The sequence below is a fragment of the Nicotiana tabacum genome, chromosome 4 (assembly GCF_000715075.1).
Source record: "Nicotiana tabacum cultivar K326 chromosome 4, ASM71507v2, whole genome shotgun sequence".
Lineage (NCBI taxonomy): Eukaryota > Viridiplantae > Streptophyta > Magnoliopsida > Solanales > Solanaceae > Nicotiana > Nicotiana tabacum.
In genome coordinates, this window is record NC_134083.1 from 56,433,896 (window position 1) to 56,447,238 (window position 13,343).

Consider the following 13,343-nt stretch of genomic DNA (forward strand, 5'->3'; position numbering starts at 1 on the left):
TGAGTCCCAAAAGCGATGCCGCAGATGCGGCCATTTCATCGCAGAAGCGAAAATTGACAGAACATTAAGGGGTCGAAAATGATCATTTTTCTTCATTTCATTTAGACTTTTAAACCTCGGTTTTTGGGCGATTTGAAGGAGTTTTTCAAAGGTTCGAATTCGGTAAGTGTTCCTTATCCCATAATGATTATATTTCATGAATCCATGTCTATATTCATCATTTAACTCAGATTTAAATGGAAGAAATTGATTTTTTTGTAAAACTTTCTAAAAACGAAAAATTGAGATTTGAAGGTCCATTTGACATCGGAATTTGATAATTTTTGTATGGTTGGACTCGTCTCGGAACGGGTGTTCGGATTTCGTAAATTTCGAGATTCGAGACGTGGGCCCCACTGTTGATTTTTGAGATGAATTTCGGATTTTAATTCGGAAAATTAGTAAATTCATATGGAATTAATTCCTACAATTTGTATTGAGTATATTGAATTGTTTATGAGTAGATTTGAGAATTTTGGACACGAATTTGCGAGGCAAAGGTTTATTGGATTCTTGAACTTGGTTGCAAAGCGAGGTAAGTGTCGTGGTTAACTTTGACTTGAGGGAATAGAACCCTTGAATTACTTGCTATGTGAATTTCATGTGTAACGATGTATAGGCAAGGTAACGAGTGCCTATACTTTGTCAAATTAATTATTGTCTTAATTATTTAAACATCTTAAATTATTTGAAGACACGAATTAATTATTATAATAATTGTTTCTCTCCTATTCCTTGTCAAATATTAATTCTTGAATTCCTGCAATAATTGTTACATGCTTATTTGATTTATGTGTCTTAATTGCTACTTGACATTTAGCATATTAAAAATTAAACTGCCTATTTTCTCCCTGATTTCCACAATTAATTGCTACTTGTCATTGTTTGTTTCATAAATAAATTATAATTATTGTACGCCTTGATGTTTAATAGTTTATCATTGAACGTGGTATTTATTGGAGTATGTTTATTACATTTAAGAGTTGTTAAAATATATGGGGGGATCGGATTGCACGCCGCAACGGAAATGAAAATAAATATATTGGGGGATCGGGTTGCACGCCACAACAGATTTATTTAAAGTTCATATTGGGGGATCGGGTTGCACGCCGCAACAAATTTATTCTAAGTTTATATTGTTGGAGCGGGTTGCACGCCGCAATGAAAACAAGTTGAGGGATTAAGACTGCTGAATTGACTTTAATTATTGATATTATTTACCGGTCTTACTACTATTCTTGTTATTATTATTATTATTATTATTATTATTATTATTATTATTATTATTATTATTATTATTATTATTATTATTATTATTATTATTATTATTATTATTACATGTTAATGTAAGCGACCTGCCTTAGCCTCGTCACTACTTCGTCGAGGTTAGGCTCGGCACTTACAGAGTATATAGGGTCGGTTATACTCATATTACACTCTATACTTCTTGTGCAGATTTTGGAATTGGTCCCAGCGGCGTACCATAAACTTGCTCGGATTTTAGCTACCCAGAGGAGACTTGAGGTATAACTGCACAGCGTCCGCAGTTCTGAAGTCCCCGTCTACTTTATTTTAGCTGTGTGTTTTCTTTCAGACAACTTTATTTTATTCAGACCCTTATTTGTATTATTCTAGAAGTTCGTGCACTTGTGACTCCAGTTCTGGGATGCTATTTAGATATCGCGTTTGTTATGGATTATTCACTTTATTTCAGACTTTATTTCCGCATTTGTTTCTTTGTTATTAATTAATTTAAAATTATGTTAAAATGGCTAATCATATTCTAACGTTGGCTTGCCTAGCAAGTGAAATGTTAGACGCCATCACGGTCCCAAAGGTGGAAATTTCGGGTCGTGACAAGTACGTACCCTAAGATTATTTTTTAACTTGAATAAGAATTTTACTCATATGATAAATTTAAAAAATAATTGGATTGGATTCTCTTGCTAAATAATTAATTAAAAGATTTAATTATTTGATTTTAATATAAAAAATAATTTATTCTATGTTAACTCAGATCTTAATATTAGTTCATCTCTTATTTTGAATATTTAATCTTAATTATATTATTTCCACCATAAATTATATTTTCAAAGAGTAAACGGTTGATATGACATTTTACTTTTAGATCTTTATGTTTGTAGAATCATTAGTAGTATTGACTCTTACCAATCATTTTTTTCCTCTTTCTCACACATTTATATTCTTAAATATTTTCTTAGTTGTTGTTTAATAATTGGGTATTTTTTACTATTACACGAAAAATTGATTAAAAATATTATTTGAGTAGAAAAATAGTTTAAATATAATATAAAAATGTATTATCGTGGGGATATTTTTTCCCTCAATTTCAACTCTTTATGCAATGGTGTTGGATATTATGAAGTGGTAATGTATTGCCAATACGGAGGGTTCTTATGAAATTGATTTTGTTAAACTTTCATACATATTTTTAATAAGAATTTAATAGACAAAAATTTATTAATTTTAAAAATTTAAATATTAAAAATTAGCATATAAGGTATTGTCGTCCAAAAGATAGGTTATTACAGTCATGTCCTTTCTCTATGAGTTCTTCCGTTTAATATTTTAGGGCTATTTGGGTATATTAATATTGTATTTATGCTTTTATAATAATATATACTCTCCTTTTTCTAAATGGATTTGAACAATAATACATTCTCAAATTAAATTAGTTATAGGACATTATATTATGTTTTCAAATTAAATTAGTAATAGGAATTTTTAAGAAGTATATCCTAAACGTAATAGGATTACATGACTAAAGATATTTACTTGTTTAATTTTATATAAATTAGACAGCCCGAAAGTAATTATACTAATAGGATTCCTAAATGTAATCATGTAGGATTTCTAACGTGTAGTATTATGTCCTAAAACTAATAGGACTATAAGGCTAATATCTAGAATTTCAGTTATGTCCTTTTATTATGAGTTATTATGCTTAATATTATAAGGGTATTTTTGTAAATCGATATTGTATTCATGCTTTTATAATAATACTAGTCTCTATGTTCGTGCGATGCACGAAATATCTTACCAAAAATATTAAACATTCAACTACATATGTATGGTAGTTAATGAAATTTTATCATTAAGACAGTATAAGATACCATGTATAAGGATTGACCCATACCTGTGCATGATTCAAATTTTGTACTCGTTGTTGTAACCTGTAATCTTTATTTTAGTTGGATTGAATGATTAACTCAAACCTCTAATTACTTCTCTTCTAATAAGTATGAAGTAAAGCTTTCTATGTTAAAAGAAAAGTAAGCTTTATGTGATAAAATCTAATAATTTCAGTCGTGTTAACTAAAAAGATATAGAAACATGAACTCAAGCAAATTTGCACTACAAAAGATAAATCTGAATTACTGAAGGAATTCATTTTTCGGGAAGAAACCTAATATTTGGACAGGCAAATAATCATAGAATATCCTTTTAGCCTTGTTAAGTGCGGCATTGGTTTTTGAGCAATGGGAAATTTAAAGTGCATCTATTTTATTCGATGAAAAAATATTTTATATAAAAAATAAAATGTGTGATTAAAATAATATAGCTATTTTTTATAATATTGATACCCGGAGTCAACTCAATCTTGCAAAATCTTATAACCAAAGTTCTGACCTACACTAAGACAACATAACATTAATAACCATTTAGAAAAGAACTAAACAAAAGATTAAATAGACAAAACCAAAAGAATAAAACAAAGAAAACCACCTTCAGGTGGTATCTAATACATAAGAAACTAAACACAATCAACATAAAAATTAAAGCAAGAAGGAAATCAAAAATTGCAAATCGATTCTATTTTTCTAAGTTGATCTCCAAAGAGATAAGCACTCCCTTCCATATCTTATTTTTTCCTATTAAAGATAAAAACTGTAAAATAACATAAAATATTAATTCCTTAATATACCTCAATTTCTCCAAAAGAAACAAAAATATTTTCAATTTTGTACTCCAACATTCCAAGAATGTGTGCCGCTTGACGTGGTTGCAAGAACGTCCATGGGTCTAGCTGCATTATAGAAAAGGCCAACACCAAAAAACTAATAATTAATAGATCAAAGGTAGTCGAAACAATGCATGATTACCAGCGATGATGCAATCGTCTCTATATCTATATAAATATGCAAATATAAGAAGATTGAAAAAATTATTAACTTTCGTGCTATATAATTTGACGGAATAATATATGTTGATTTCGTCAGATTTCTTAGGGTCTATGTTCTCTTTAATCAAAAGTTGCATAGATGTCTAATTAAATTACTCTATAACTTAGTATTTCCTTACCGTTTTCAAACTACACAATTTCTATCACCAAGTGAATTAATAAGAAAGATTCCTTGGTCTTGTTCAGCCGTGTAAGACAAGGGTTAGTTTGATGTGGCGGTGATTAGCGGTCCACGAATTATACCCGATATCAATTTTGAAAGGGTCAGCCATTTCTATCACCGGATAATTTACAATTATATTCTTAAATTATATAAATATTTAAAGGCAATAAAGTCAATCAATGTTACGAGGATATTTTAATCGTTCAACATTTAGCATGAAATATTGTGTTTTTATAATAATATAGATAAAGATTAATATAGATATAATAATATAGATAACTGTCGAGTCAGGTCGGCTACTTAGCGAACCGTGAATTCTTTTGAAACTTGAATGTATCACACGAAAAATCAAAGTTGTTCTGATAATCAGAGGCATACTAGAAATTGATTATTTGACTGTACTTGATAAAAACAACCTAACAAGGTTGTCCTTTTTTTCACCTGACGAAGTTCTAACAAAGCTGCAACAAATGTGTTACCACGATACAAGTAATTACTATACAACTAAGCTAGAAATTGAACTTTGTGCACAACCAAATACGCATATTGCAGTATCAGAAAATAGACACAAGCATAAGTATTAAGTTCACTCTACAATATATACAGTGTTTTCATGCTTGAACTAAACATAAACATCAAAGTATCTTTGAACCAACATTTCATCAACTCTGTCACACAAACTCATCCTTTGCTACATGCTCCCAATCTGAAGAAGAATTATCATACAATCCTGAAGAGTTTTGATTTCCCGGTCTGGCCTTCCAATTCGAATGGACAACTGGATCATCCGCAACAGAGAGAAGAAACTGTTTCATGGAGTCATATCCAGAATCATCCACATAAGACCCAAATTTACCTTCGCTCACATTTACATTGTGATGGTAAAAGTAAGGTTCTATGACCAGATTTGCTCTCTGATCTTCTGATACTTCACCTTTTGATAACCCAAGCTTCTCCATACCAGCAGCAACCATATCCGAATCTTTTTTAACCTCCATATACGGTAAATTCAGGTTGTCTCCCCGGTGTGTTAATACATTGAATCTTGCCATAACAGAATCTTCAGCATCATTGGCAACCAAATCTGGATACTTTTTCTCTTCCAAGAAAGATGAATTCAAGTTGTCTCCTCGCTGTCTTAGGATATTGAGTCTTGCCAAAACAGAATCCTCAGCATCATTGGCAACAATATCTGGATACTTTTTCTCTTCCATGAAAGATGAATTCAAGTTGTCTCCTCGCTGTCTTAGGATATTGAGTCTTGCCAAAACAGAATCCTCAGCATCATTGGCAACCACATCCTGATCTTTTTTCTCTTCCACAAAAGATGATTTCAAGCCGTCTCCTCGTTGTCTTAGGATATTGAGTCTCCCCATAACAGAATCCTCAGCATCATTTGCAACCACATCCTGATCTTTATTCTCTTCCAAGAAAGATGAACTGATGTTGTTTCCCTGTTGCCTCAAGATATTTAGTCTCATCGTAACAGAATCCCCAGCATCACCGGCAACCACAGCAGAATCATTTTCCTCTTTCATGAATGATGAACTCAATTTCTCTTCCCTTCTATTTAAGATATTGAATCTCTCCATTACAGAATCCTCAGAATCGTCAATGTGGACACGTTTGCTTGAAGTAGACGGACTCTGGGTGGAAGTCTTTGACGCTAAGTCATTTTCAGCTTCAGGTGCCACTGAGGAATTGAGGTTTAAGTCTGAAGAAAATTTGAAGCACAAAATCTTAGTCGCAGAAGTCACATCTACTGAAATGTCTGAAACAGAATAGAGAAAAGACCACAACTGTAACACAGTCGGAGCACAGATATCAAAACAAACAACTTTTACTTTTTCCTTGGGTCACTTTATGCTTCTCCATTTCAATCTTCATACGGTCAAAACGAGCTTTATAGCTTAGGGAACATAATTTTGCTTCAGCTTCAAGCCATAGATTTTTGAAAAGAAGGGCTAGGGGCGGCATTGCTTCATCACAGAGAAAGTTCTCATTGAGGACTTTCTTTATAGCCTGCAAGCCTGCCATATTAGCATGCCACTAATAGGATACAACTCCCTAAAATAGTCATTTTCAATGAAATTTAAATAGCAATTTCACGAAGTACACATAGAGCAAACCTGGGCTACTTGTTCTTCCTTGGAATCCCTTAACTCATCCGCAGAAGGAGTTAGAAGGGATGAACTACCAACTTTCTTACCATCATTCTTGCTCTTATCTTCATGCATAGGCGGATAACCAAGTCCACAAGCATCCCAAGCAACTTCTTCCATAAACTGGGGATGGCCTGTCCCAGTGCCCTGAATGAGAAAATTACTGTTATCTACAAAAATTACGCTAACAAACACGGCCTATCAAGTTGATATGCAAAAGGAGAACTTAAAACTTAGATCCATAGGCTCGCATACAAAACAGAATGACAATCATGAAAATACCCAAAGTTCATAAGAAAAACTGGACTGACCCAGTCAATGGCCAAAGGAACACAATCAAAAGTCTCAAGCTGACAAAAACAAGCCTATTAAGTCGATACAAAAAAGGAATATTAAAACTTAGTTTCATATTCTTGCACACAAAACAGAAATGCATGATAATAAAAATATTCAAAGGTCAAACAAAAACAGGACTGACCCAGTCAATGGCCAAAAGGTAGCTTAATGATTGATATTCTCTTATTTAACTGTAAATTTTTTGGACATAAGACATCCATTCTTAAGTATATATGAAGAATGAGACGACAAAGATTCAAATAGTAGTAAAATAACAGCAACAATAACATTGTTACACATCTCATCTTTATGATTATTCTTCGCTATTAGGCTTATAGAGTAAAGCAAGCAAGGGAAGCATATCCATTTCAAGCACACTTACATGATAAAGTAGGTTGATTAACAAACAAAATAAGTCAAATTATGTTAACACAATAATTGCCACATAGACAAAGAGCATCTGCTAGCTCCTCTTCTATGGTCCATTATATCTGGACCATTAGATCTTTGGAATCCACTATATATCCAATTATCCACAATGCAGAGAAGAGGTGGTCCAGGACCACACAAGAATTTAGGTCTGAATTCCAAACCAATAATGGTAATACTGCATCTGCTTCCACAATTTGAACACATTGATCACACCTAAAAATAAGACTGGCTAGTTTGAGAAGGCATACCATATAAGAGCGGCAAGATTCTCCAGACTTTTCAAAAGTGTCATGCTGGGAAAACATTGTTTCTTTTGTTTCAATCTTCTTAGAGGTACATGCACCAAGATTAGTAATTGCATGCTTAAGGGCGTCATGGTCTTGTTCCTCCAGTAGACATTCGTTAGTTAAACATTGAGTTTTAAGCAGTTCCGAAAGGTTATGAATTGCACGAACAAGTGTTTGAACATCCAATTTTGGACTTGACCCGATTTGATATGGTTGGGCCTGCTTGGCATCTTCTTGAGAAGCTGGTGAACGTAAAACATTCTCTGCAGCATCAAGTGCAACTACTCCACCTTCTAATGAGTCATTGAGGTTCAGACCAGAATAAATAAAACCCTCTATCAAACTATGATTTGTGGGTTCATATTTGTGTTCATCAACAGTAAGGTGCGGTTGTAGTTGAGAATCATTTTCAGAGTACTGAGGTAGATCATATCCTTTGCTAGGCTTGTTCAGATCTTCAGAAAACTTAAGCACCCTACTGCCGCTGGACAGATTCATATGCTCAAATGTTTCTTTTGTGACATCATTGTTCCTGTGTTCTTCTGTAATGTAGTTATTAGTTCCAGTGCCTTGTGAAGGAACTGACAGACCAATTCCTGCTGCACATACGTTATGTTTATGTAGATCGTCAGTTCTCCCTGAATGTTCCGCTGGAGGGAACAAAGGATTGCTTTGACCAAAATCAGAGCATTCTAGTTTGCTTTTGAAGTGGCATGGACTTGGAGCTTCAACAGAGTCGCAGAGAGAAATACGAAAAGCAGGAGCACCTTTCCAGCAGGGTGAATCTTCATTTGAGTTATGAAGATCTAAAGCATCTGAACATTTCTCAGAAAAAGTCACAGGTGGTGCACTACCATAAGGAGCTTGAAATCCAGATCTTTCTTTAACTGTAATCTCTACGGTATTGCTACCACAAGGATGCTGATTGCTAATTGATGACGATGCAAAAACAATATTGTCCTTGAGATCCTTACCAAAGTTCAGCAGGCTTGTTTCCAAGGAAAACCCTTTGACCGGAAAACCTATTGGTAGGCGAGTTTCCTCACCTTTTAAGAGGTCATAGACATCTGATTTCTCGCTCTTACTAGCTCCAGTTTTGCAAATATCAACAGTTCTGTTCAAGTCTGTTTTCTGTGCCAAGAAACGGCTTCCAGAAGGTGCAGAAGGTGCTGGTCTGATAACCACTACTGGAGAAGATTTTGATGTGGATGTAGTATCACGGAGACAAGAATCAAGGGGTTGGAAGAATTTCTCATGTGGAGTAAAAGGGTTCTCATAGTTCAGGTAATTGTTAGATGATCCTAAAGAAAGTCCCGCTTGGCAAGATGCAGAAGGAATTGAACTCGTACAAGCTGTTTTGGGGTTAAAAGATGGGTAGACTGGTTCTTGAGCAAGATATGATTTGTCATCCATATGTCCCATACTTGAGGGCCCAATGTACATTCCATCAGTAAAATTTCCAGAGAGAGCACGAGTATCTTCTCCAGCTATGTTCACACCTTCAAATGAATTACCTACAAAATGACACATATTAAAAAACCCTCTCTGATTGCGTCAGCACAACGGGTTCAGACAATGGAACAAATGATAGATGCTTTTTTAAAGCTCCAATTTTGAACTAGTAAATCACATGAATCAGACACGTAGAAGTACATAAAGAGTTTAACTCCACATATGTATAATTTGTCATTGACATAACAAGTTGATAAACAGGGAAAATAAAACAAAAGTTTGATACACTTACATAAGTTCAATCATCACAGTAGTCAATTACTCAGAAAGCAAATTCACACAGATGTACCACGAATTCATACACCTCGGTTAAAAATTCACATCATTGTTAAATCAATATAAGGAATTACTTTGCAATGTGGAACAATGAGACTACCGATAAGAAACAAAAGGAAATTACCTTGAGAAATGCAATTCCTGTAACCAAATGAAGCACTAGCATTAACTTTCCTCTCATCTTGTTTCCCATCAGTCATTTGACTCCAAACAGAGTTCCAATGGGGTACCGGGTACTCCAAACCAGACAAGCTCTGGCTATAATCAACTTGAGAGGATACATTAACAGGGATATTACCACCAGAATTAGGCAAGACATCGAATGAAGTTTCATTGAATGATGCCGAGGGGGTGTCATTACTCACTACTGAATTAGGCACATAAGGGGCATAATATCCCTCACAGCCAAACGAAGAATACGGGTCAGTCGAAGTATTAGCAGTAGGGTTTGAAGTTGACCAAAGGTTGTTACTGTTGTGTGGTTTAATAACAGAATCAGAAGGGGAAAACTCGGGCAAGCAAGTTGTGGGCACAGAATCAGTAACAATTTCATGCTTTGAGAAAAAAATGTATCCAGATGGTGAAGGATCAGCAGCAGCATATTGCCAAGACTGTCCAAATGAGGAATTCAACAGTGGGTTTGAAGTGGGCTTGGAATTAGAGCGATCAACAGTAAAAGGAGGGGCTAAAGGTGATAAATTGGAGAAGGAGGATGAAGATCCTCCATTACCCAAAGACCCTAAACCCATCATCTCAAAACAATACTTCAATCCACTGATCAAAATTCAAAACCCAGAAACAACTTTAATTAGTCTAACAATTCTAAAAAAACAAACAACAATATCGAAAACGCGAATCGAAAATCAAGGATTAATAAAAGAGAAAAGAGAACATACCCAGTAAAAGTCAGAGGCAGAAGGAGAGCGAGAGAGGCAGCGGAGAGTCTTTTCTCTCGGTCTTGCTCTTTACTCCTCCCAAAGCTAATAGTGCTCGAATTTTGGATTATCTGTTTCTGTACTCTATTTGATTTCGTTTTATTTTTTTAAATTACCATGCTGCCCTAAACTTCTCTTCTTTCACCCGGCGAAGATGCCAAAATTCATGTAATTTGACACGTTTTACCCTATCTTCTAAATTTTATATAATTATTTAATAAAATAGTAAATTTTATGCAAGAGTCATAATAAGAAGAGTGTCAATATTTTAGAATAACCTGAAAAGATAAAGCGACACATATATTGAGAGGGAGAGAAGATATGCTTACAAAGATTGAGAGGGAGAGAAGATATGCTTACAAAGAGAGTCGGATCTATAATTTAAATTTTATGATTGTATAGGGTGAAATATGATATGACATGTGATCATCTAAAGGAAAGACACGTGGAACCCTAGATGGGGATGACCGAATACCGAACGCAGTCATTCCGCTTGCCACCGGGAGGGATAACATTCATAAAGGTGTATTAAATGCTCTGCTACCGGTAGCATTTAATAAGGAATATTCTGCACTATTAAGAGTGACGGGCCCGTTAGAGAGAATTTGACATTTATGTTCACCGTTACATCTTCATCAATGACCCTCATTATTGACATTAAAGGAGGGCACGATCCTAGGACCTCCTTCCCTAGACACAACTATAAATAGTGAGCCCAGTTATCATTGTAAATGATACAAAATTTCTGGCAAAACTTACACCGCATTCTATACAAAACTTAATACAATCTTACTTTTTCGCTTTTTGATCTCATCATTATTGTGCCCGGAAAGCTTGTTCCCGGAACTATCATCTTTGTTGTTTTATCTACATTTTAAGGCTAAGTATTATACATTTCTTCAATTATTGCATTATTTCAGGATCAAATTAGCTCACTTGTCTAGAAACCACGTATAAATTCAACTGTACCATTTTACGGGTAAACAGTTTGGCGCCCACCGTGGGGCCTAGACAGTCGTGTAATTAAATTAATCCTTGCCTTTTTTACTAACGTGATTTGATTATTTTGTCTTAGAAAAAATCACAAAAATGGCACATAACATTGTTAACAACACGTACAACCCTGAAATTCGAGGGGATCAGCCTCATTTCGAGGGTTCAATCAGTGACACCCGCAATGAGGAAAATGACGCCATGCCGGTGCATGACAGGCAGAACCCTCGACAGGTTCGGGAGACAACTCCCGATGATGCTGATGAAGAGCATGTCGTGGATGCGGTGAAGGTCCTGCAAGAGCAACATGTGATCATTTTAGGCCATCTCACGCGGCAGGATAAGGTTATGACGGAGCTGAAGAAGACGCTATCGAGGGCTTCGAATAATGCAAACAGACGAGATTCAATTCCTCCCGGTGTTCCCGCAAATCAAACAACGTAGAGAGTCGACAACAACACTCCCAGGGGTGAAGCTGGCTCCGACGGGGCTAGGGGAACAGACTTGATCTCAACAATGAGAACGACCCGTTCAAGAATGAACTTTTACGATTTTTGAGGGAAGTAAACGCCCGCATAGACCAGATCCCGGGTGCACCACCAGTATTAAAAGGCCTGGACTCGAAGAAGTATACTCAATTATCATACAAGCCGGGTGAGGCACCAGAACTAATCCCAAAGCGATTCAAAATGCCTGAAATGCCAAAGTAACGTCAGACCCACAGGAGCATATTACCACCTACACAACGGCGGTAAAAGGAAATGATTTAGCTCCTCACGAAATTGAATTTGTGTTGAAGAAATTTGGAGAAACTCTTTCGAGGGGATCTCTAACGTGGTATTCATTATTACCCGAGTATTCCATAGATTCCTTTGAGATGCGTCTTCTTTCATCAAGGCTCATGCCGGGGCCAGAAAAGTACAAGCCCGGAAGGCCGACATATTCAGGATCTCACAGGGAGAATCCGAATTGTTATGAGAGTTCTTTACCCGATTTTAGAAAGAAAGAATGTTGCTCCCGGCTATCCCGGATGAATGGGCAGCTGAAGCATTCACCAAAAAATTGAATCCAAGAACCTCAGATACTTCCCGGAAGCTGAAGGAGAGCTTGTTTGAGTTTAAAGCAACAACTTAGGGCAGATGTCCACAACCGGTACGAGTCAAAGATAAGGATCGAAGATGACCAGGTCGGTTCTATATCATCAGCCAAGGGACATGAGAAGAGTAGAGAAAAATCAAAGGATAACTACGATGCGGACAGACGGACTTCGAGGGGTCGGTTTTTGCCTTACGAGCAGACCAAAGGCCGTGGCAGAAACTTCTGGGTAGCAAACAAGTTCATCGTTGACAGAGGGACAGATCGTGGTCGAAACAATAGATCATTTCAGGATAAAAAAGACGTCGAGGTCTCGGGATCCTTCTTACCCTAAGTTATCGGAATATAACTTCAACGTCAATATAGTGGAGTTGGTGTCAGCCATGAGAAATATTAAAGAAGCACGATTCCTGAAACCTATGAGATTTGATTCCATCCAGAGGGATCCCAACTTATAGTGTGAATACTATGGGACGAACGACTACCGAACATGGGACTGCCGACACCTCCGGGAAGAGGCGGCAATACTATTGAAGAATGGTTACCTTAGAGGATTCTTGAGTGACCGAGCTAAGAACAATTATGGTCGTAACAGAGACAGCGTGAAACCTTCAAAAGCAGGAGAAAAACCCCCATGCTAAATGATCAATATGATCTTTGGAGGGAGTGAGATTAACTGGGTCACCTTTTCGGCAGCGAAGAAGACAAAAGTATCAATAACTCATAGTAAAAAACTCTGGGAAGACGATATCACTTTCACGGAGGAGGACGCAGACGGGTTGCTATTACCACACAATGAAGCACTAGTAATTTCCTTAAATGTGTTGGATTTTAAGATTAAGCATGTTCTAGTAGATCTAGGAAGTTCGGCTAATATCATACAATGGAGAGTATTGGAGCAAGCAAAAC

At 35.9% G+C, this 13,343-nt stretch overlaps 1 protein-coding gene across 1 annotated transcript; it reads right to left on the reverse strand.

Annotated features, from left to right (window-relative positions):
* Positions 1 to 4,928: 4,928 nt before the first annotated feature.
* On the reverse strand, positions 4,929 to 10,438 carry LOC107770282 (uncharacterized). Its single transcript, XM_016589573.2, has 6 exons — positions 10,308 to 10,438; positions 9,536 to 10,185; positions 7,585 to 9,137; positions 6,536 to 6,715; positions 6,251 to 6,428; positions 4,929 to 6,120 (listed from the first exon to the last, which is right to left on the reverse strand). Exons 2-6 carry the CDS (start codon positions 10,161 to 10,163, stop codon positions 5,078 to 5,080), a joined length of 3,582 nt encoding a protein of 1,193 aa, XP_016445059.2. The 5' UTR covers positions 10,164 to 10,185; positions 10,308 to 10,438; the 3' UTR covers positions 4,929 to 5,077.
* Positions 10,439 to 13,343: the final 2,905 nt, after the last annotated feature.

What these genes read in the sequence shown, in the direction of transcription:
- LOC107770282 (XM_016589573.2), bottom strand. Translation starts at nt 10,163, where the DNA reads ATGATGGGTTTAGGGTCTTTGGGTAATGGAGGATCTTCATCCTCCTTC. An exon ending in CAGGAATTGCATTTCTCAAG is followed by an intron (nt 9,138 to 9,535) that starts GTAATTTCCTTT and finishes GTCATTTTGTAG; the next exon opens with GTAATTCATTTGAAGGTGTG. An exon ending in TAAAGTGACCCAAGGAAAAA is followed by an intron (nt 6,121 to 6,250) that starts GTAAAAGTTGTT and finishes AATTTTCTTCAG; the next exon opens with ACTTAAACCTCAATTCCTCA.